Genomic DNA, 23,537 nt, shown 5'->3' on the forward strand with positions numbered 1-23,537 from the left:
ACCCCCGAATGAGCCTTGTAGTGCGCGATCCGAATTTAGTCGGGGCTCCACATGTTTCAGACACCGAGTGAAAAACCAAAAAGAAAAAGAATAAGCAAATCTTTTCTTGCATGATTATCATAAAGCCGTGGATCTTTTGATGATTGATCTGCTCACATCGGTTCTAGTGCTTTCTCTTGATTCTATTTTTGAAAGATCTTTCCAATGAATGATTTCTCGCAACAAAACTAAGAAACTGAAAACATTTCTAATACCGGCAGCAGCTCCCACTCTCCTTATGATATGAGGAGGAAGTCTTTTACAAATTTCATTATATTATTGTATATGAACTTGAAATTGTTGTTTGAACATATAGACTTTAAATACTAGATTTATCTCTTTGTATTTTTCGAATCATATATTTATAAAAGCACAAGCAATATAACCTGTTATATCCTTTCACAAGTAGAAGATAATTCTGTCCACTGAGATATGATTCAAATTTATTTAAAAAAAAAAGAAGAGATTTCATAATCTTTGCAAAATAAGGCAAAGTTGGTTGATGTTATCAATACTTTTGTTAAACTAAGAAAATATATATACCGCCGCCCCACCCCCCCACCTTACAAAACTGTTGTCCTTTTACATGAAAAAGAAACAACATTCACTCTTGAACTCTCTATTCCTGTTTCCATCACTTTCCCAAGAAAATAACTCTTCAATATCAAGTCTTTGCCTTTGTTTTTTTCTTTCCCTTTAAACTCTTCTCATATCTCTTTCTCTTTTTTTCCCTCTTTGGAATTTTCAAAACAAAGTCCAAAACTTTAAAAAGGGCTCTAATTTGCATGGCAATCATTTATTAGTATCTTCAAATTACACACTTAAAAAACTTTTGTTTCTTTTCTTGGATCTTCTTCTTCCTCTTCTTCTCTTTTTTGACTGATAAAGTGGTTGTTTTTTTTCATTCCCAAGAAAATATTCAAAGTACAAAAGGGTAAATATCTCCATTTCTCCAACTTTAGATCTGTAAAAATATTGTCCCCTCTTTTCTCTCCTAACAAAGCCCTTTTCTTGGTTTTTAGTACTATGATTCTTGACCCCATTCATTAATTTCTTCAAAACTTGAAAAAAAAGAAGAAAAATATGATTAGGCAAAATTGGAATGTTCAAGAATGCAAAAATAAGGTGAGGAAAAGGGGAGGATCATCATCATCTTCATCTTCATTAGTACAAAGTTATAGGCTAAAAAGGGCAGTTTTGGTAGGAAAAAGAGGAGGGTCAAATAGTACAACACCAGTACCATTGTGGAAAATGAATTCAAGGTCACCATCATTGCAGAATGATAGTGGAAATAGTAGTAAGTTATTCAAGAATCTGCAGCAGCAGCAAACAGCAAAAGGAACTGGTTCTGAAAAAGGGAATTGGAATAAAGATTTGTCAGTTTCAGCAAGAAAACTTGGTGCTACTTTGTGGGAAATCAATGGGGTTGTTCTTCCTATACCTAAAAAGGAGGAGAATTTTTTGAAGTCATCATCAAAATTTGGTTCTGTTGCTTTGCAAGCATCCGATCCTTCTCAAATTAGACCTGTTACTGAGGTGGGGTTCAAATTTTCTTGAGAAAAATTGATTCTTTTTTCTGTTTTTTCTTGTTTCCATAGTTCTGTTTATGAAGTGGGGTTCAGATTTCTTGATAAAAATTGATTCTTTTTTCTGTTTTTTTGTTTCCATAGTTATGTTTATGAAGTGGGGTTCAAATTTTCTTGATAAAAATTGATTCTTTTTTCTGTTTTTTTTATTTCCATAGTTCTGTCTTTGAAGTGGGGTTGTTGATAAAACTTACTTCTTTTTTTTTCATTGCCATGTTTCTGAGGGATGCAACCATACTAGTACTAATGCATTGGATCCCATCTGAACTTTGAAGTTAAGTATGCTTGAACGAGGGTAGTACTAAGATGGGTGATTCTTGGGAGTCCTCCTATTGCATCCCTTTTAACTGGTTTGTTATGCATTGAGTGAATTTCTTTTAGAAACGGCCTTAGCTAGGGGTAAAGTCGGGCATACATTCTATACCTTCAGACTCCACTGGGGTTCAAGTTTTCTTGGGAAAAAATGCTTCCTTGTTACTCTGTTGTTTTTCATAGCCATGTTTCTGTGATGGGGTTCAAATTTTCTTGAGAAAAATTGCTTCTTTTTTACTCCTTTTTTGGTTTTCTTTCTTTTCATGTAGGAGTTTTGAAGTTTTTTTCTGATGTTGTCTGTGTGTTTAATGGTGAATTTTGACAGAGAATGGAGAGATCTAAATTGGACAGTGATAGAAGAAGAACTTCAATTGGTTCTCAGAGAATTCTGCAACCTGATTTCTCTCTCCAAAATGGTTGCTTGATTGAGGTACCATTTTTCTAATATTATTCTTTAATAAAATATTTCCATTTTAATTTATTAGTAACGTATTTTATCCTCTATCGCACCGAAAGGAGCCTTTTCATTTTCCAAATTAGAACTTAATTAAACTAAAGAGTGAGTTCGATATTTATCTTTGAGCGTCTCATAATGCCCATTAAAGATAGAACTGCTCCTTACCGGCATTTTTTTTTTTCATTTTCAAAGTTGGAAATTCCTAATTAAGGATGGAAGTATCATATAATATATTTGGATAGGTCTACTTTTCATTTTCTTGTTTTGGGGGGAGGGGGGTGGTTTACTGTTACTCAGTGTTGTAAGTTGTAAATAAGAACAAGATTGGGAAAACTTTTACCCATTGCAGCTTCTCTAGTCTTGGATGAAATTTTCTCTAGAGAAACATTGTTTGTACAATCTAAACTTTGACCATTGTTGTTTTTTAGAATTTTGTTTTTTCAAGAATCTATATACTCCTTGTGTTCCACTTTATTTGACACCATTTCCTTATTAGTCCGTTTCGAAAGATGACATAGATTTTAACTTTTTTTGATGAGAAGTTTTTATAGCCACACAAATATTACGATATGTTTAACACAACAAAGTTCAAAAGTCTCATAGCCACACAAACGCCACAACATATATCATACCACAAATTTCAAAAATCTTGTACTTTGTTTCTTAAATTTCGTATCGAATCAAATTGTGTCACACAAATTAAAACAGGTAAAGTAGTAAATGTCCCTACATGTTAGGTAGGTGGATGTCATGAGTTCGATATTTTATTGAGAAGGGCATAGAGATGAACTTATTATTCATCGAATTTCAAATTGTGCATCAACTGATTATTTTTTTTTAATTGTAAAAGAAAGTGAAGTGTAAAAACAAAATAGTAGAGCCATTCATATTTTTATCATAATAAATGACATAAATGGCATCTTGGATGTGTCTCTTGGCCACTTCAATGTTTGAATTTAGGAAATGGACAAATTTTTCATGTCATGGAAAGGGACCAATAATGTAAGTTGGTATCTGTTTCAGGTACCATCAGTGTCAACATGTCATATGTTTTATTATCCAACATTTGAAATCTTGAATTGATGTAATGTTGTAATCTTTTGTTTGTCATGTGCTATTTGTGACAATATAGTCACAAAGTATCTTTGGTTTTAGGCTATAACCTTAAGTTTCTTTGCCATCTATTATTCCTACTTACTTTGCATCAGCAATTTTTGCTTCAAATTTTTGATACAAGTACAAAAAATGCAGGTTGATCAGCCACAAAATCGTGGACCGAGTGGTAATAGGCATCGGTTGAAGGATGTCAAGAATGGCCTCTCCGCGTCTAAGGAGCTGCTGAAGGTTTTGAATCGCGTGTGGGGTGTTGAAGAGCATCAATCGACGTGTCTATCCCTTTTCTCAGCTATGAAAGCTGAGCTTGATCGTTCGTGTGTCCAAGTGACTAAGTTGATTCACGAACAAAGGTATAATAACTACCACGGTGAAGTTGATGTCCTGTTGAAGCAGTTTGAGGAAGAAAAGGCGTCATGGAAGTTGAAAGAGCAAGACAAGATTTACGCGGCCATTACATCTATAGCCAAGGAGCTCAAAGTAGAGAAGAAGTTGAGGAAGCAAACCGAGAGGCTAAACAAGAAGCTCGGTAAGGAATTGGCTGACATGAAAACTTCTCTGTCAAAGGCAACGAAAGAGCTTGAAGGGGAGAAGAGGGCAAGGGAGATATTGGAGCAAGTGTGTGATGAATTAGCTAGAGGTATCGGAGAAGACAGAGCTGAGGTAGAGGAATTGAAGAGACAATCAGTTAAAGTTCGTGAAGAGGTGGAGAAGGAAAGAGAAATGCTTCAACTAGCTGATGTTTTACGCGAGGAGAGAGTTCAAATGAAGCTATCGGAAGCCAAGTATCAATTCGAGGAGAAAAATGCAGTTGTGGACAAGCTAAGGAACGAGCTCGAGGCCTATTTGAGATCCAAAAAGGGACAAGAACATGGTGGTGAGTCTCCAAATTATGAAAGGATCAAGGAACTCGAGAGGCATTTGAGAGAAACTCTTCCAAGCACGTGTTATTACCAAGATAAAGAGAAGGAAAATGGAGAAGTACTTGATAAAGAAGACGATGATGATGATGATGATGATTCAGCTGATGATGATGAGGAGGAGGATGATCTTCATTCAATCGAACTAAACATGGATGATAACACCAAAAGCTATCAATGGTGCAGTGCTCTTCAGGATGATCCAAAGAGATCTTCCGTTTCTGACAAAAGCAAAGGGAGGAGGTCCATCTCGGAGAAATTCCCGAGACAGAGTATTTCTATAGAGAGGGAAACATCAGATGGCATAGAATGGGAATTCTCCGTGGGGGAAGGGAAGGAGAACGTGTCCACATTAGACACGTTCGATAAAGGGAGATCAAACTTTCTTGAAAATGGATCACCCTTCGAGTTCTCTTCTCAAGTTTGGAAAAAAGATTGTGAAGATGAGATAGAGAGGTACAAAATGATCAAGGATCTCCGAGACCATATCGTGTCTGCTTCACGAAATACGCCATCTCAACAAAGCTTTTCAAGTCCTACTAAGAATTGGAGCCAACAGAACTTGCCTTCTAGTGATGCAGAAAGAGTGATCAATGAGGCATTTGCTGTCTTGCAAGGAGCAAATTGAAGAAATAATTTCTGCTGTTTGATAGATTGTTTTACATAATTAAATGGAAATATTTTTTTTCTTTTTTCTGAAAGCAATATAGTTAAACATCTAAGGTTAATACAATTTTGTGGTTAGCCCCTTTGTATGACATAAAAATGTACAAATTTTGCTACTCTTCTTTTGGTAACAAAGATGTTATTAGTATATTACTATCATCTTGTGAACATTTTTATCTTTAATAGTAGTCTTGTTCTTGAGTCGAGGATCTATTGAAAACAACTTTTCTATCTTCGAAATTTTTCGTCGGAATATGTTTTTAGTCATATATAATGTATAGCTATTGAACCTCTTTCTAAATTTGAAAACAATTTAGCTTAATTTTTTTTGTTTTACTCTTGACGAGAGCTTTTATAGCTACAAAAATGTCATGACATGTTTAAGACTATAAATTTTAAAAGTCTTATAACAAGACACAAATGATATTGTTTCTTAAGACCAAAAAACTTTCAAGTCATTATTATTTTTTAAACTTCATGACGATTGAACAGGTTCACATAAATTGAAACAAAGAGAATATATGTGGGTTAGTTTTATGTTTTTAAGTTTCCCCTTTCCCCCTGGCTTCCGTCGGCCATGATTTGTAGATTTGACACATATTTACAACCGTGTTATGTGGATTAAATACACATTACAAGTTTGAACTATGTGGAAAAGAAAGCCTAGTATTTAAATGGAAAAAGGTAGAAAATTAAAACTTATCCATTATTCATCGAATTTCGAGCCGTTCACTGACTATCTTAAAAGATTTTTCGATTATAATCTTGTGAAATCATTATTAAAAGCACCTAATCTTAGATTATAGCAATCTCCCCATGTGCTTTAAGCTTATTATTTAAAATCACTAATCAACTCGTTCATACAAAAAACGTATTAATTATTCTCAATTTGAGGTTTTAAATATAGTGAAATTGATATTACCATTCCAATTTATATTTTTACTAGAGGGCTATGTAAAATACAAAATGGATTTACTAGGAATAAAGGCATGTGGTATATAAATATTATAGAGCTGACAAGACCACGATCATTTATTCCTTTCCAATTATTGAAATAATAAATAAATAAAAATAGAGAAAATGGCAATGATTTTTTGGTACACTAAAATTAAACCAGAAATTTTATATATTTATTAATGATAATAATCATTTGATATAAATTATGACCATGTATTACATAAAGCACCGTCAAAAATCAGATCCTCTACTCCAAGGAAAAGCTAATTAATATGATAAATTATATAAGAATTAATAGTGATTAATTAAACTACATGACATTAATAATATTGCTAGTGAATATACTATTAAAAATTCTTCCAAAAGGGCTAGTATTAACATAATATGTACCAAATTAAAAAAAAGAAATTACAAGTAAATTAATGGTGTGTTCGGTACGATAAGAAACATTCTTGAGATTTTTTTTTTTCATGTTTGATACAAAAATTAAAAAAATAGCTTCTATGATGGAAGTGGAGAAAACAAATTCTTAAGTTGTATTTCATGTTGATCGTCTCCCCTCCACCTCATCTCCTAACACGCTCGCCCCGCCCCGACCCCCATTCCACTCCCATCACTAGCACCCCCCCAACTCCCCCCCACCCACCCCCACCCCCACCCACAACTCACCCTCACCTTGACACCCCTCATCCCTTCCACTTTCATAATGTCTGTCTAAATTATATATAAATGATTCGAACAATATTTTATCGAACATTAGTATATACATGTATATATATATATATATTTCGTGAAAAATATTTTTCTCTCTATCGAACATACCCAAAAAAGTAAATAACAATAATCTCATTTGTCAAGGAAAACACCAATAAAATGACTTGTTTTTTGGGGTGGCAGCTAGGGTTGATGTTTTAATATTTTCCATAACAATTACAATGGCTTTAATTTGTCTTGTATTATTTAGACCATATGACTGTGATATATCATTTCAATGCCAAAGTCCAGTTGTAAATACATTGCTCATTGATCATTTCAAGATTCAACTAATAATAATTCACAAATATAAAAAAAATATAAATTTAATTGTTTCTTGGAACAATTGCACACTATATAATATTAAATTCACTTGGTTCTTGTTAAGTTGGCTTTTATTAATTCATTAGAATGATTGTCATGTGCATACATCATTTCAAATATTTCATTGGTTTTTTTAAAAAAATATAATAAATTTATTTTATTGAATTTTTGTAACTATAGTAAACAAAAACATTTTTTTTGCATGGTATGGACCAAAATGTCGAACTTCCATGACCAGAAAAGGACAAAAGCAGAAACATATTGCGATGTACATGTTCCATTCTTGTCTTCCAATTAATTATACGCAAAAATTTACTTACATTAGATATTTATTTTAGATTTAAAATTTAATCTTACCATTTACAAATTAAAATTTTGAGTGTATATGTAATAAATGTAAGTAAATTTACTTTTGATTAGGTGAGTGTATATGAGACATGTCAAATCACGCGAATCACACTCTATACAAGATTAAGTATCATTATAACAAAACAGTTTTAGCGGCAATATTAAATATGTACTTTAACAAAGAGTATTAAAGTCTTTATTAGTATTAGCTAATTGTCATTAGATTCAATGTCGCTATATGTTTTAGCAATATTTATAAAAAAAAATGCTAAAATGTAATAGTCACTAGTAATTGTCTCTATAAAAATATATTTAGCTGCAATTAAGCTATTATCATTAATGATCATTTTTATTGTAATATGTCTATTTGTACACATCCAAAATTGAATGACACGTTCATATATTATGATAATAGATAATATTTTAGTTGACAACTTGACAGTGTGTAAAGTTATAAGACAACATTTGAAGCTTAGATTGGTAAAGGCCTGCCATAATTCATGTGATATTCTTGCTTTTTTCCACTGTCAATTCCCTCTTTAAAATGCAATCTCTGATCTTCACTTGTCAGAGAGATTCAATAACTAAATATATAAAAAATAAAAATATGATAATTATTAATTGATTGATAATCTAATAAAAATACATTTATTTGTACACCTCAAACTTATTTTGCCAAGTAACTACTTAATTTTATTTTATTTTTGATTTAATGGTGACGTCTAAATTAATTTTTATGCAGTTCAATTATTTCATCAAATACTACTGGCTACTTTTCATTTGCACAAATATCAAATAATTATGTCTATTGTGCTTAAGCAGATGATAAGAAATCAAATGTCTGTCTCTATTAATAGTTATCACGAGATTAATGAAAGATATAGAGGGGAAGTGGTTTTGAGAAATGTGATTATTAGTTGGAAACAAGTAGTATCTGCATTTAACTTGGCTTGAAAATTAGAGAAAGGAAAATGAAAATTTTAAAATTCAATTAACAGTTTTGAAAATATTGAAATTTTACTTATTAAGTTTCTCAGTTAATTCAAAATATTATCTCAAATCAGTATAATGTGTTGCCTATTGGACAAAAAATTCAATTAACTTGTGAACAATTGAGCAACACAAGCAATTTTTGCCTATGAGGTAGAACTGTCAATTGAATAAGTTCACTGAATTAAAATGTCGCAAACTTCTGTTTTATAAGCAAAATTAATGAAAGGGTACATTTTCGGACTGCTTCACCTTTAATTAAAGGTATCAAGTTCGAACGTTATCTCCGAATGAATCCTGTAGTGCAGAATTCAGATTTAATCAAAGCTTCAATGTGGACTCTGAACATCAGGTGACCAAAAAAAGGAGGTTGGGGAGTAAAATTTCTATACATAGACAATTTTTTCTATCCTAAAAGCCAGGGATGACTCAATGCCTTTAAAAATGAAGCATCCGCAATAAGGCCCCAAATTTGAGGAATTCCATTTTTCAGTAATAATAGAAAATAAATTATATTATGCCTTTCAATTTATTTGTCTTACTTTTTTTTTTTAGTTAGTTCATTTTGAAACATTAAAGAATGTTTCTTTCTTTTGTGTCAATTTTTAAATTTGACTTTCCACGTGACTTGTTTAAGAACATAAAATTAAACGATATCTTGGTATATATCTTATTTAAATTTTGTGTCAAATCACAAAAGATTAAAATGAATGGAGTACTATTTATAGAAAAAGAAAACTTTTTTCATTAAAACGAAAGAAATAACTTTGTATCTCAAAAATAATCTCGTACATATATTATACGTTTATTAAATAAGTACAAATATTATTTTGAGCCCAACAGATAGATAAAATAAGTTGTGGCTGTTTTAGTGCAACAGATTATGCCATGTTTATCCCACCTACGTCGTTCGTCCAAAAAAGATGCATTTTAAAGGATCCGATACGGGTGCGGTAAGTATCCAACAGCCAAATGAATGAATAGAAGAGTGTGAGAGATTTTAGAAAACAACCAAAAGAGACAGACTGGATTTTCATTGAACAGAACTGAAATATCAACATGCTTTTCATACAATTAAAAGACACTAAGTTAGCTAATTGGTAAAGCCTCAAGGGAAATACATAGCTTATAAAATAAAGGACTACCAACGTAGTAGATGCAGAGGTAAGGAAGCCTTTGTCATTTGGTAGAGCTCTCTGCTTTTGTACTAGATGTAGAAGTGAAACTAGCAGAGCTCACCGAATGATCCCTCACGATCAAGCTAAAAACTTCAGGTCTAGAATAGTGCCCAACCACATCGAAATCAAACTTGGCTCGAACTATTTCTCCAAGATCTGTTAAAAATGAAAGTTAATAAAGTGTGCTAGTAAAAACGAGCTTCATAAGAATAGGAGACGGGAGGAGAAGTGAAAATATGTAATGAATCAAGTCATTCATGCATGCATTATGTTGCTCAGTTATTGATATATACATATATGATATAGGTGTGTATAAGTATTATGTACGCAGTTCACTAATTTTTAGGGTGCTTTGAAGAATCTGTACAAAGTGTCCACACCACACACGTCACTCACGTTCAATATAAGTATGTCATGGAAACTAAGCCATCAATGTGCCCTAGTGTGTGAATAGACTCATAAGTTGTGTTCTCATAGATCATTTATTGAATTTAGAAATTAGAGTATAATTGCAGTCAATTGCACTGCACTTATACGAGTAAAGTAAGACTACAAAATGCAGGAAGTGCACAACCTGTCTGACGTAGACCACAAAATAGTCAGAACGAAAGGATTAATTAGAATAACTATGCACAACCAATATGCATCTTGGGGCATAGACACGTATATCTAAGATATACATGTAACATGAAGAAACATTTTATTCTGTAGAGAAGTTGTGAGAAGCATACATGATACGTGGAGAAGTAACTGGGAATAGGATTGATGACAAGTAAAACAAACACCAATCTTTTTGCAATCTTCTCTTTCACTTTTTTGGGGATGAGAAGACTTGTTTACCTTCTACTTTGACAAAGAAGCTGAGGGAATCACTTTTCAGCAACTGATTTATGACAATTCCATGCACAGTACATATTTAATGTCTATTTGAGAATGCAAAATAAGACAGCTTGCTAACGTACCTAGATCAGCTGAGATGAGTGCCTCCCCGTCATAATTTGGTCCTGCCAGCACCATCCCTGATGGTGATATAATTACACTACCACCAGCACAAACAACGGAATCTGGTGTAAGGTCTTCTTCTGTGCCGGAAAAAACATATTCTGGTGGAGGTGGATAATCTTTCCTTCTACAGAACTGATTGGACGATAAAACAAAACAACCGCCCTCCAAGGCAATGTGGGTCATTGATGCCTGCCACACTTCCCTAGCATCAGCTGTAGGTGCACAATATATCTCAATGCCTGCAACAGGAAAGAGCTTAGCAATTTTGTGGAAATTTAGGATCATATTGCAAATGTGAACATCCATTTGCTTTCTCTTACGTCTCAAGTAATATCCATTTTTCAAACAAATGTTATACAGAAAATGAAAGAAACCAAGAAATCACATAGCACCCAGTAAAGCTATTCAAGATACAACTTTTCCCCTTTCTTTTCCTAAAAGTACCAAGATAGTGGCTCAATTCTCTTATTTACACTATCAATATCAAACTCTCTCTTATTAATCATGTCAATCAAACAAGCCCCCTTTTTTTATGACCAAGAAAACCTATTGTTTCAGCTTCCAACTCAGGGATAATGGGTCTTCCCAGCTATACTTCCCCACAAATACAATTAACACACATCCTGTGATGTACTATATTTTCCATAGAACCAAAGCCAAACTCAAAACAGGCCATCAATGACAACAGTCATTCCAAAAGGCACATCGACAAAAGTAATAATGTATCTTTCTATCTGTGGACAGTGACAATGAAATTCAGCTTCATGAACTAAAGTATAACATAAGTATTTAGATATTAGAAGACAACTGGTATACCACCCTACAAGAAGTCGTGCAAAATTCCCCCACAATTAATCCAAGTAATTCAGTAGTTTGAAGACATTACAATCAGAAACAACTGGAGAGTGAATAAACACAGTGACTTATGGATGAAAATTTATGAAATTATTGTATTATCAGAAGCTGCACCAAGCCAGAAAAGCATCCGATGTACTTTAATGCCCTAGGGGTTCATTACTTTAATAGCACAAATGAAGCAACCACTATCATTTTTATGTACTGTTGATATATTTATTTGAAACTTGATATATATATCTGTCTTTACAATATAATGGAATGAAGCAACCACTATCATAGATAATTTTATTGCCAAAGATGCCAGGAACTTAGAGGCAACAAATTCGCAATATCAAAGTGTTCCTAAAACCTATGACACTCAACGGTAGGAATAGATGAACCTAAGAGATTAGCAAGCGCATCTCTGACCTTTAGCATACATCGCAGTCCTTAGAAGTGGCATTCTGTTCTCCCAACATATTGCAGCACCTATTTTTCCAACAGGAGTGTCATAAACTGGAATTGTTGATCCATCCCCAAAACCCCAGATTATCCGCTCCAACGCTGTTGGCATTATCTTCCGATGCTTCCCAAGGTAGTGACCCTGAGAGTCAAAGAAAAGCACTGTGCAATATAGTGTGTATCCATCTCTCTCAATTACACCCATCACCAAGTACACCTTGTATTTTCCAGCCATTCCTGCCAGGCGATCAACCTCAGGACCTGCAACCAATAGTTGTAAGAGAAAGAGAGAAGGGGGAAAGATGGAAAGCTTTTGCAGGGATGAAATAAAAAGGTGGGAAGAGAGGTTGGAGCAATGCATATACAAACAGCATACATATGTTTAGTGAAATGTAAAGGACGTTGTAAGTTTTAGCATGAGTTACTTTAGCAACAAAGTCCAGAAAGACATTTCACATTTCATAGCATGTTTGTTGACTCTTTTTATCCCGACTCAACAAATTTTGAACTCTATGTTCTGAATTTTCAGGCAAAGATCCTTCTGCTTATGTTGAATTACTATTTGAATATCTTCAGGTTTCCTCTAACCTCAATTAACAAGAAAATGGAACTGTCTTATACAACTTATACTGTTAAAAAAATATACCTTAATCCTAGGAATGTGTCACAGTCTTTATCATCTTCTTATTTCTTTTTGTATAAGTAATCTATTATATATATATATATATATATATATATATATCCTTTGAGTTTTGGACAATTGAAATCACCTCCGGTCAAAAGATTTCATGGTAGAGAGTTAAATCGGTAAGGAAATCAAAGAGTTCCAGACCTGGCACATCAATGGCAGAAGCATGATATTTGCGAAACTCCTCCTTCCCCTTATCTGTCCGATTCCCAATTGAGACACCAAAAGTTGATCCACGTGGATAACCACCAATAAATGCTTCAGGAAACACCACCAGCTGAGCACCATAGGAAGCCGCTTCAGCAAGAAGCCTCTCAGCCTTATCTGAAAAAATGTCAAGCAGTAACAATCTCAATTCAAGAATTTAACAAATCAGAAGACTTCTTGATTTCAAAAAAAAAAAGACAGAAAACTTCTAGAATAGAAAATTCCAGCTTCGCGACCACAAAGTAACCAAACGATAATTTCATGAAGTAAACTCGATGTTTTTGGCTCTTTTCATGTTCAAAGACAGAGAGTAAAGGAGGTAAATAAATGATGTAATTCAGAGTAAAGAAGGTAACTAAAAAGGATATAATTTGATTATTTAACAAAGACAAAATTGATTGAGGGCAGTGCACACTCCCAGCAACATTCAAACTCTGAACTCTCATACTTTCTGCTGATAACAACTACTACTAAACATGTAAAACCTTGCAATATAACGGATCAGCTCACAGGCTCTGCTCATCACTAGTTTGAGGACTTAAGTATACTTGATTCTAAATCAAGGTAACCACGTGCTAAAGCTTAAAGAATATGTCTTTGAAAAGAACTGAACATTTGAAGGAGAATAAATCAACATAAAGCACCATTAACAGAAGGGTTATAAAAGTAAGATGAAATGAGTTCCACCGTGACTTGAATAGTTGAAAAGAAATCACCTTGTATTTTTGTCTAAGCTAGATTTGAGCCTAAGACCTTATAGTTGTCAACTCATTTCGTTGACCACTAGGTCACACCTTTGGGAGCCAAAGGTGATCATTTACTAATCCATTCATCAAGAACAAGACTTTCGTGGAAAACCCAAAAGACAAATGTCCAACTCACCAATTACAGCTTGTTTGGATGATTGTTTCATATTTTTATAATATATGGTGTTGTAATATATTGTTTTGATGAATACAACATTTGAATAGATTGTATCGTTTTCCGTCATTTCATAATTTTATGCATCAACAATCCAAAGAGTAAGCATTTTACAAAAAGTAGGCTACATGAGAGAGTTAGTATAAAAAAAATCTAGGATAAATGGTAAAATATGATCATTATAACTAATAAGATAACAATAATACTATCACACCAGATCGGTTGTTACCTAAAAGGACACTTCACATCGTTACCTAAACAACGTATACGATACAATAAAACTTAATTAACAATCACAACAAACATCCTATTTAAAGTCAACTACGGATGTAGCTAGGGGTGTCAAAATGAGCCCAAATATAGGTAACCCATCCAACCTGTCCAAAATTTTATGGGTTGGGCTCAAGATAATTTGAATTGAGTCAATCTCAACTCATTCAAGCCTTAATCCATTTTAAAAGAATCTTCAATTGAGCCCAATTTAATCTTCAATTTCAATCCGTTTTATGACTCTTTATTTGCATGGGTGTAGTGTATGTTTCTATATTGAAGGTATGAATTACTATATATTTTATATCTTTAAGATTTATCTTTACATTTATAACTTATTTTTTATATTTTCTTGAGTTAAAACTCAAATTGTAGTAATAAAAAATAAATAATATGTTAAAATTATTGATATTGAGATTAAGCGGGTCATTACCCAACCTGATTTTTAGCCCTTTGAGTCCAAACTAAATTTGAACGGGTCATAACCCAAACCTATTTCTATTTCAACTCATTTTAATATCTCCCATTTCAAGACACCCGTAGTAACAACTAACAACCATCCTAACAAGTACGGGCAAATATCAACAACACAAGCAAATCAAAACCCATTAAATAAGATTTGAACTGACTGACCAAGAGTGGCAGGGGTATCATAGAAGATGGTGGAAGCTTGAACTACGGTAACACGAACAGTGAGGGAAGAGGAATCACCACCCATCTCCACTTCAGCAAACAACGGCCCTTCGTTCACTACTGGGGATGGGACCATAGCCATTTGATTTTGTGCTTCTCAATTTCCAGATTGTGTGTTTTTGTGTATTTTTGGACTCTGCTGGAAATTGGCCAAAAATAAATTGTTTCGGGTACCCTCTTTTTTTTTTTTTTTTTTTTTTTTTGTGGTTTAAGAGATTTCTACAACTTTTTAGAAGGGAGACTCCGAGTGTGAATAAATATACATATTTGTCCTTTTGTGTCCTATGTGTATTATGTCACGTACGTGCGTCATCACGTAGAATGCATATGTCTACTTGTTTAAGTGTCTAGTTATAAACATATAAATGTCAAAGCCAAATTAAAGGACATACTTTTATATTATGCTTTTATATTAGGATAGATGATTTATATAATATCTTTGAGTTTGATTTTCTATTTTAATTTTATATAAATACGAGATACTTTGTGCAAGTGAAATTTGATAACTTGGAGGAGGGAAAAGGTGATGAGTGATGTGAAATTGTTATTTTTTTATAAAAAAAGTAACTTAGAGTAATTTATTTTGATATAAAATAGAAGATAAGTGGCCTAACACTGATCAAGTCATAAAACCCAAATCCAAGACATAGATCCCAACCCAGACCTAACCATTATCCAAAACTCGACCTCAAGACACAAAAACGTGACCTTGAGGCCATACCATGACCCTTGGCCCCGAGATCAAGTTTGAGATCTCGACTCTAAGACTCGAGCCCCAACCCTGAATCGACCCCTACTTGAGACCTAACTCTGATCTCGAGATTGAGCATGATATCCTTATCTCGCGACCCGAGACAACCTTGGCTCACGACCTTGCCTCTCAACCCTGAGACCTAACCATGCAGGATCTTAACCACAAAATCAAACTCGACCCCCTACCTCGAGATCATACCTTCGAGACCCGGCCGTAACCTCCTTAATTCTTTAGTTTATGTTAACTTCGATATATTCCAGCCTCTTCGTTATAGTCAAGTGGTTGTCATCAACTTGTGTCGTGAGATGTTTGATCAAATCCTTTTGCGTTGTTGAGACACATGTAGAGCTGTTAAAATGGGCTTGACCCAAGAAGCCAGTTCAATCCAAACCTTGAATTAAGTGAGATTGGGTTAAAAAAATTTAACCCATTTAGGAACAAGGCTTTTTAATCCAACCTCATTTGGCCCGCCGGCCTCATAGACTCAACCCGTGAGCATCAGAAGTCATCCTGTGGGTCGTGAATTTTAAAATTATTTATTATATATTTTAAGTAGTGTTTTATTTTGTCAAATCTTCAATAACTAGGCAATTGAATATATTATAACTATGAATCTTTGACATTTTTTACTTTTCTGTTTATGGCTAATTTTTTGGTTCTCCTTTTTTGTCAAATTTATGAAAAATAATAATAATGTAATGTATGTTGTTCTGATGAATCCTATGAATGTTGACTGTTATATCTTACCTATTCTATTGTTTTGTAAGTATTCCACTAAAGTGTGTGCAAGTCATGATAATGTGAATTTTTGACGTATTGACGTTGTGTTAATCAATGTTCGATAGTCTTTCTAAAATGTCAATGTTGTCTATCTTTTGATTGAAGGGCCATAGCCCACTTATGATTGGATTGAGCTGCTATTTTATAAGCCCTTTAGTTAAAAGGGTCAGCCTGTCCTAATCCATTTAATTCGCTAGCCTTTTAGAGTTGGGTTGGATTGGGTTGGGCCAACCCATTTTGGTAACTCCAGACACATGTCTAAAGAGAAAGTCTTTGCAATCAAAATGAGTTGAGTTACCTGCCATTGTCACTAATTAAATGCCAATACCTAATTTCTGTCCAACAATAGTTGTCCACTATTTGACTTGGCATAAAAATAACAATAATTTTATCAAATCACCCTTATTAAATACAAGTCATCTAAACATTAAAAAATAAATAGTATTTAATAGCAAGAATAAAATAGAAATATCATGATAAATTATTCGTTGATTTTATAAACTAGACAATATTATTGAATATCCCAAAATATTATAATAAACAAATAAAGATGGACGGATGTAGTATATTGTCGTCGCCTTTCGAAACACTTTCTATTTTTAGTTAGAGATGTATTTTGGTGATGGTTAGCGCGCCTTATTAATAAGATATAAAGAACAATTCTTGCTTGTTTAGTAGAGTAATATCAAGTTTTCGACATATATTAAGTCGGGGAAAAACTCTTAACATATATTAGTTTTTTGTTTTATTTTTAATAAAATAATTTATAATTATATAAATATTTGTAAATCATTTAAAATTATAAAAAATTGACCAATCACATGCTGCCACATCATCACTTGGGTACTTAGGGGTGGGGAGTTGTGTACTTTTATTTAGATTAGAAACAAAAATGAAATATGTTTCCAGAGTTAAAAGGAATGTTATATATAGGTTATGAAGAAGATTTGCTTAAAAAGTACAAATCAGAAATATACTGTCAGTCATTTCACATTATTCAATTGATTTTCTTCTCTCTGTTGACTCTTTCAAACGCTTCCCCAACTAATGACTGAAGCCGCCGCCGTCTCATCTATCCCCGGCGAATTCCGGGATGACTCCTTACCGGCGGATCCACTGTTACAGTCCGGAACCTACATCGACGCTGAGTCGAATGTTAACGTAGAAACCACCAAACCGAACAAAGGCGCTCTGCCAGATGAAGGAAATGTGCCCGATCTAACTCCGGCGACTACTCTGGAGATGCAGAATACGGCGTCGGTGGCTGAAACGGCTACGCCGGTGCGTCAGGGGAGTAGATCGGCGGAGGTGAATGTTGAGAGGCCGAGCTGGTTGCCGTTGGACTGGAGATTTGAAGCGAGAGTTCGGACCAATGGCGCGACTGCTGGAACTGTTGATAGAGTAAAAATTCCATCTCTTAAAACTACACACACACACACACATATATATATATATATATATTGGACTTAACTAGTTCGACATTTGGATTGTTGCGCCTCTATTATATCCTCTGTTTAACAAAGGAAATCTAGATTTATGCTTTATTCGTCACGCTTTCTGAATGCTATGTAATGATTTCTCTATTATATGCTATGTCTGCTTTACTTCTGTATTTTACGTTTGTATTTTAAAAAAAATGATTTGATATGTGTTACCCGAGGCGAGTACGTTTTGGAAACAACCTGAAGTAAGGTCTATGTACATTCTACCTTCCCCAAACATGATTACACTAGGTATGTTGTTGTTGTTGGTTGCAGATGCGTTGTAGCAAATGCATCTGAAAATGTGGTTATTTTTTCCCTCTCTGGTTCTTACTTTCGGTTTTGGAGTTTGAATTAGAAGTTATTTCAGAAACTAGAGCATGAAGGATTTTTATTTGTTTGCCGCGTTCATTAGAAGCAGAGACTCTTTTGTTTTGAATGTGAACAAATGATAAGCTGTTATTCTACAAGTTTGTGGTCTAGTGAGATTGTTGGCTTTTCTGTTGAAGCTGGAAAAAATATTCCCTTCAAAGTTTCAAGAATGTTTGAACTTTGATTAAATGACTATTAATTCTGGTGATGGGAATGGTTTTTCCATTGAAGGAGATAAGGGGAGCAAGTATCAGAGTGACTCTTTTGCTTCCTTTGTGAACTCCTCTATGTGGATTAACCATCTCTCTTTCTTTTCCAGCTCAAATGGTGGCTGGAATGTGGCTAAGATATAAATGTCTTATCAAGTGAAAAATATTGTAAGACTGTTTGAATTTTTGTCGTATGGCAAGATACCTTGAATTGCTGTACGATTTAACATTTATAGCTTTCATTTTTAAAGTTTTTGCAAAAGCTGACTTTTTTCTTGGTGTTCGGCTGAAAAGCAGTTTCTAAAAAATTGTCGCGAAAAAAGAAGAAGAAAGAACAGAAGAACTCTCTTCTCATAATTTTCAACCCTACCATAATCTATTTCATGCTCTGGTGTTATTTTTACAGTAAGCCAAAGATGAAAGGTCATGAGGGTTAGACATTTTCTGACTATTTTGTATAAAATTATTTGTTACCCTCTCCACCAAGTTTATAAACTTCTAACAAACTATCGAAAACAACACACAGTAAGTTTTTGTTATTCTACAGCAACATATAAGTTTTTGATACTGTAGTAGTTCCTTTGTCATTTCCTGTTTTTGACTCCAACCAGTAGACCAATTGAACTCTTTTATTATAGTCTATCTAGTCTGTCCTCCTTTTGTTTTGGCAAGTGAATCATAAAGTGTGTATACACGCAAATATTTGTCTTCCTAATCATAACTATAACTATTAACACAAATTATGATCATAGTAGTTGGTTAATATTTTATTCTTTAAACAATCTCATTTCTTTAATCCATCTGTTGTGAAAAAATCCTTCCCATAGCTCCAATATGGTACTTGAGCCTTTAGGTAAAACATGAAACTTCTTTGTTCAACTTATTGAAGTAACAGAAAGGGTCAAAATTGTCCCTCTACTCTTCGACGAGGAGAACTTTTTCCCTCCGTTAGAAAAGTGGCAGTTTTAAGACTTGCCACGAAAAAAGCGGGGCATTTTTCCCTTAATGGACTATCCGGCCGTTAGTCTCCTACTAAACCTGGTCCAACCCTAACAGTTCGGGTTCAAACCCAGAGTGGCGTAGCCAGATATTTCGTGAAGGGTGTTCAAGCTTTGAATCAGTAATTTTTTTTTATGATTGGGTACATTGAAATTTTTTAACTTAAACTATGCAATATTAGTAAATAATATTTTTATATGAATAGGTTTTTAAGATTTTAAAGAAGAAGTAGGCCATATATCCTTACAAACTATAACCAAGTAATGCTACTAAGAATTCAACCTAAAAATGCTAAAACCCGTTGCTACTGGAAATCAAACCTGAATCATATAGTGTTATAAGTTTATAACCTATAAATGTTTACTAAGAATTGAATCTAAAAAAGCTAAAGGCCATTACCAGGTATTGAACTCCTGAGCACATGCCTAAAACCTTTCATGGACCCCCTTTACCGTTGGGCCGACTCACCTGGATGTGTTAAGGGTGTTCAAAATGTAGTATATGAATGTATTTATTATCATTTTACCTATAAACACAATACAATTTTCCGGTGTATTCGCGTGACCACTCTAGCAACACTGTAGCTCCACCACTGTTCAAACCCAATTACACCCCAAATTAAATCAATCCCCCTTTTTTTTTTGTCTCCCACCCGGTGTCTTGTACCCACATTGGAGCCCAATTAAATCAATCCCCTGTAGTTTTAACCTAACACATCCTCTTTTTTTCCCATAAAAGAAATGATACCTTTTCCTTGTTTCTTTCCCCCATTTTTACCAGCCCCAATCAATTTTCCTATTTCTATCAATTTCACTTTCTAATTTTAATTCAGCTTTCCTAAATCAACAATTTCTCTTTTTCCAGTTTGCTTGATTCATACTCACAATCGAAAAGCATCAAGATTTCTTGTTTTATGTTTGTTGAGGAGTTCGATCATTTAAGGGGTTGTAATACAATAGCAAAACTTCATCTGTGTTTTCTCCAATTCAAATTTTAAAGGATTTGTTCGGGTACCTCGGCGAATTACACAATTCTGGAATTGGATTTTGAATTTTACTCTTAATGTAGTAGAACTCCATTTCGGTCTCTTCAATTTTGAAATTCAAATCATTTCTCTGTGAATTTTGGCCGATATATACACTTCTGGGATCTGAGTTTTCGAATCTTGCGTGTGAAAGGTTGAAGTATAGATGATCTTGGAACCTTGTGAGTTAAAAATAGAAAATATTTGCAGGAAGAGGAGGTGAAAATGAGGGATAAGATTGACAAATTCACTTTCGCCTCTAGTTATATGCTGTGTTTTACTCAAATGAAGTGAGAATTTATTCTACTATGTTTCTTAAAGCATGGAATTTTTTTCAAATTGATTGGGTTTGTTTTGTTTATGGGTAAAAAAAGGAGACGGGCCAGGTAAAAAGGGGATGAGTCGGGTAAACTTAAAGGGGATTTAATTTGGGGTTTAATTGTGTTTGAACCACGAAACAGTAGGGGTGGGCCGGATTTAGTAGGGACTAGGGACTAATGGTGTGTTAGTCAAGGGCATAAATGCCCCACTTTTGTCACGGCGGGGGCTTAAAACTGCCATTTTACTAATGGAGGGCAAAAGTGCTTGTCGAATAGTAGAGGGGCAATTTTGGCCGTTTTCCGTTGAAGTAATGAGAAGGAAATAGAGGTAGAATAGTCCAAAAGTTTAGTTTGATGACCTGATGTACTCGAGAAATAAGAGCAAATGATGATAATGTGCTTATTGAAGGCATCATTATAAAATAAAAAGAGGATGTGTTTATTGAAGGGAATCCCAAAAACTTTCTGGAAGTGTATGAGGCAATAAAGGTGAAGTGTGTAATCGTCCATCTCTCCTTAATGCCCAAAGTTATCCAATATCTATACTAGTGAGAGGAGGTAATCTGGAGGAACATTTGATATGCAGCCAAGTACTACCGTTATTCCCAAAAGTCAAAAGTAAAAGCTTCCTTCTTTTGATGTTGTATGATGTTGCTTGCCATAAAATAATTGTTTGTACATATAGCCTTCGTTGCCTTGCCTCTTAGATTGAGGTGGGCGAACTTCTGCTCTCTCCCTCTTTCACTTCCACTCTTTTCTGTGATATGTCTCTGCATGTTTGTTGTTTCACTTTCTTTGTGTGAGATTGTTGTATTTCCTTTTTTCCCTTCCAGTTGCAGGTGGTTGAGCATTATTGAGTTGATCTAGTTGAAAATATTACTATGTCATGCACTTTTGATTTGCATTCTTATTGTTTAATTGAAGTCGTTGTCATACAAACTGAGTTGTATATCATTTGGCATGGTGTCTAATTGTTTGTGTCCTGGATTCTGCAGTACTATTATGAACCAGCCTCCGGGACTAAATTCCGGTCAAAGACTGAGGTGCTTTATTTCCTGGAAACGGGTGGCAAGCGCAAGAAGGCAATTACTGGCAGTGGCACCGATGCTACAGTGAGTGAATCAAAACATTAATAATAACCTATAACCTCTATGTTTGTATCAGTCTTCCCTTTGCTACAAAGAAGCATACATCTTCTTGCGTGTTTTGATGGTATAATTTCTTTTGCAGCCATCTGAGACCCCCCCAAGCAAAAAACCGAAGAAGAGTGGCTCGAAAACAAAGAAGGTTACTTCTTTCTACTTTGATTCTGGGAATCCGCCACAGAGCGTGTGCTGGGTTCAGACGGATACTTCTGCAGATACTTGGACACCTTCATGTAATGGCAGCATGGTTCCTGGAACCCGGAAACAAGAATGGGATGCTGTCTTTTCAAATGTATCCAAGCTGAAGCGAAGGAACACACAAACAGGGAGATAGGCGGCTGTAATGTGCACTATACACTAACAGTCATCGAACCTTTCTCTGCATCTATCTAGACTAGATAGTGTGTCAAATGCCATCTGAATTAGCCTTACTTTTTTTTGGTTTTAGCAGAGGGATCTCATAGCTGTTGATAACTTCTTGTTTTGGCAAAGGTGTAGGCACAAGTTACTTCACCTTAACTCTGTTCATGATGTAATAGTATGGTCTGTCTTGGTACCACTGAACTCTTAGTTTGACATTAATTAGTTTCAAGACCTTCCGTATTAATTATTAACCAATGAATTTGAAGCATTTTAGAGCCCGTTTGGATGGGCTTAAAAAGTAACTTTTATATATGAAGTGTTTTTAGAATTTTGAAGTGCTGAAAGTTATTTTTATAAATAAGCAGTTGAGTGTTTGGATAAAAGTGCTTATGCCGAAGAAATAAGAAAAATGATGTGAATTTTAGGGTTAAAAGAATAAAAAGGGTAATTTGGAAATTTAGTTAAAATATAAGAGATATAAAAGTAATTTTCATGGTCAAAGAAAATGGTTTTAAGCACTTAGAAAAAAAAAGTTAGAAATCTAACTTTTCATTTTTGGCTGACTTTAAGAATTTTATGATTTAAAGTTAGCATTAGGCAAACACAACAATAAGCTAAAAAGGGCTTATAAGTTGGTTTGACCAACTTATAAGCCCATCCAAACGGGCTCTTAGTAGGATTGACATGTGAGAAAATCGTAACAATTGTGAAAATACTGTAGTTATTGAGTATGATGAGGTCTTATCTTAATGCTTATGAAATTTGCACCAGATTACATGTTTGAGCAGTAGAAGCAGTCACTAATTAGTTTAACGGCTTACATTACACCACTTGAGGTGTGGCTTGAATTGTTCCCCGTGTCATGAAGAAAGGCAACTCCATTACTACACAAATCACACACAAGTAGCCCTCCATTTCCCGTGATAGGACTCTAATTGTTAAATTTAATTGAGATTGTATAAATAATTCATGACAAAAATATTAAAAATTTTCGTGACATAAAAAATTGTACTTAAAACAAAAATAGATCAAAAGATGTACCTCGAAAAATTTACACTACACTTTAAGAATAGACCAAAAAGAAGTGCAAATATCATACATCCAAATACGAATTCTCATAAAATACTTTCTTTTTTCACAGTTTCGATTAAATGTAGTTTAAAAATATGTCAAAACTTAAAAGAATAAAAATGCTAAAGACTTGAGGGACTACTTTGAACCTATTAACAAAGATAAGGGATCATTTTGTTGTTTTCTCATCTATTGTTTTTTTTCGAAACTAGACCAAGTGGTTTATACAAACTTCTAAACTTTCCCTTTTGTTTTAGACAACACAAAGCGGAGAACAAATTGGAGAAAAAACT

At 34.1% G+C, this 23,537-nt stretch overlaps 3 protein-coding genes and 1 pseudogene across 3 annotated transcripts; 3 read left to right on the plus strand and 1 right to left on the minus strand.

Moving 5' to 3' along the window:
* Window positions 1-752: 752 nt before the first annotated feature.
* On the plus strand, window positions 753-5,252 carry LOC129904396 (uncharacterized protein At5g41620). Its single transcript, XM_055979961.1, has 3 exons — window positions 753-1,575; window positions 2,263-2,367; window positions 3,646-5,252. The coding sequence occupies exons 1-3, from the start codon at window positions 1,123-1,125 to the stop codon at window positions 5,053-5,055; spliced, it is 1,968 nt and encodes a 655-aa protein (XP_055835936.1). The 5' UTR covers window positions 753-1,122; the 3' UTR covers window positions 5,056-5,252.
* On the plus strand, window positions 1,850-1,966 carry LOC129904744 (5S ribosomal RNA; annotated as a pseudogene).
* A 4,218-nt stretch (window positions 5,253-9,470) lies between the features above and the next one.
* LOC129903464 (bifunctional nitrilase/nitrile hydratase NIT4B) lies at window positions 9,471-14,921 on the minus strand. The gene is made up of 5 exons (XM_055979025.1): window positions 14,667-14,921; window positions 12,780-12,959; window positions 11,915-12,208; window positions 10,606-10,887; window positions 9,471-9,799 (listed from the first exon to the last, which is right to left on the minus strand). The coding sequence occupies exons 1-5, from the start codon at window positions 14,806-14,808 to the stop codon at window positions 9,645-9,647; spliced, it is 1,053 nt and encodes a 350-aa protein (XP_055835000.1). The 5' UTR covers window positions 14,809-14,921; the 3' UTR covers window positions 9,471-9,644.
* A 2,275-nt stretch (window positions 14,922-17,196) lies between these two features.
* On the plus strand, window positions 17,197-22,374 carry LOC129904287 (methyl-CpG-binding domain-containing protein 5-like). Its single transcript, XM_055979834.1, has 3 exons — window positions 17,197-17,661; window positions 21,661-21,777; window positions 21,896-22,374. The coding sequence occupies exons 1-3, from the start codon at window positions 17,308-17,310 to the stop codon at window positions 22,142-22,144; spliced, it is 720 nt and encodes a 239-aa protein (XP_055835809.1). The 5' UTR covers window positions 17,197-17,307; the 3' UTR covers window positions 22,145-22,374.
* The last annotated feature ends 1,163 nt before the right edge of the window (window positions 22,375-23,537 follow it).

The sequence above is a fragment of the Solanum dulcamara genome, chromosome 9 (genome assembly GCF_947179165.1).
Source record: "Solanum dulcamara chromosome 9, daSolDulc1.2, whole genome shotgun sequence".
In the NCBI taxonomy this organism is placed as follows: Eukaryota; Viridiplantae; Streptophyta; class Magnoliopsida; order Solanales; family Solanaceae; genus Solanum; species Solanum dulcamara.

What these genes read in the sequence shown, in the direction of transcription:
- LOC129903464 (XM_055979025.1), bottom strand. Translation starts at nt 14,808, where the DNA reads ATGGCTATGGTCCCATCCCCAGTAGTGAACGAAGGGCCGTTGTTTGCT. An exon ending in TTCTGCCATTGATGTGCCAG is followed by an intron (nt 12,209 to 12,779) that starts GTCTGGAACTCT and finishes TATTGGTTGCAG; the next exon opens with GTCCTGAGGTTGATCGCCTG. An exon ending in GACTGCGATGTATGCTAAAG is followed by an intron (nt 10,888 to 11,914) that starts GTCAGAGATGCG and finishes TTCCTGTTGCAG; the next exon opens with GCATTGAGATATATTGTGCA.
- LOC129904287 (XM_055979834.1), top strand. Translation starts at nt 17,308, where the DNA reads ATGACTGAAGCCGCCGCCGTCTCATCTATCCCCGGCGAATTCCGGGAT. An exon ending in CTGCTGGAACTGTTGATAGA is followed by an intron (nt 17,662 to 21,660) that starts GTAAAAATTCCA and finishes TGGATTCTGCAG; the next exon opens with TACTATTATGAACCAGCCTC. An exon ending in GCAGTGGCACCGATGCTACA is followed by an intron (nt 21,778 to 21,895) that starts GTGAGTGAATCA and finishes TTTCTTTTGCAG; the next exon opens with CCATCTGAGACCCCCCCAAG.
- LOC129904396 (XM_055979961.1), top strand. Translation starts at nt 1,123, where the DNA reads ATGATTAGGCAAAATTGGAATGTTCAAGAATGCAAAAATAAGGTGAGG. An exon ending in AAATTAGACCTGTTACTGAG is followed by an intron (nt 1,576 to 2,262) that starts GTGGGGTTCAAA and finishes GAATTTTGACAG; the next exon opens with AGAATGGAGAGATCTAAATT. An exon ending in AAAATGGTTGCTTGATTGAG is followed by an intron (nt 2,368 to 3,645) that starts GTACCATTTTTC and finishes CAAAAAATGCAG; the next exon opens with GTTGATCAGCCACAAAATCG.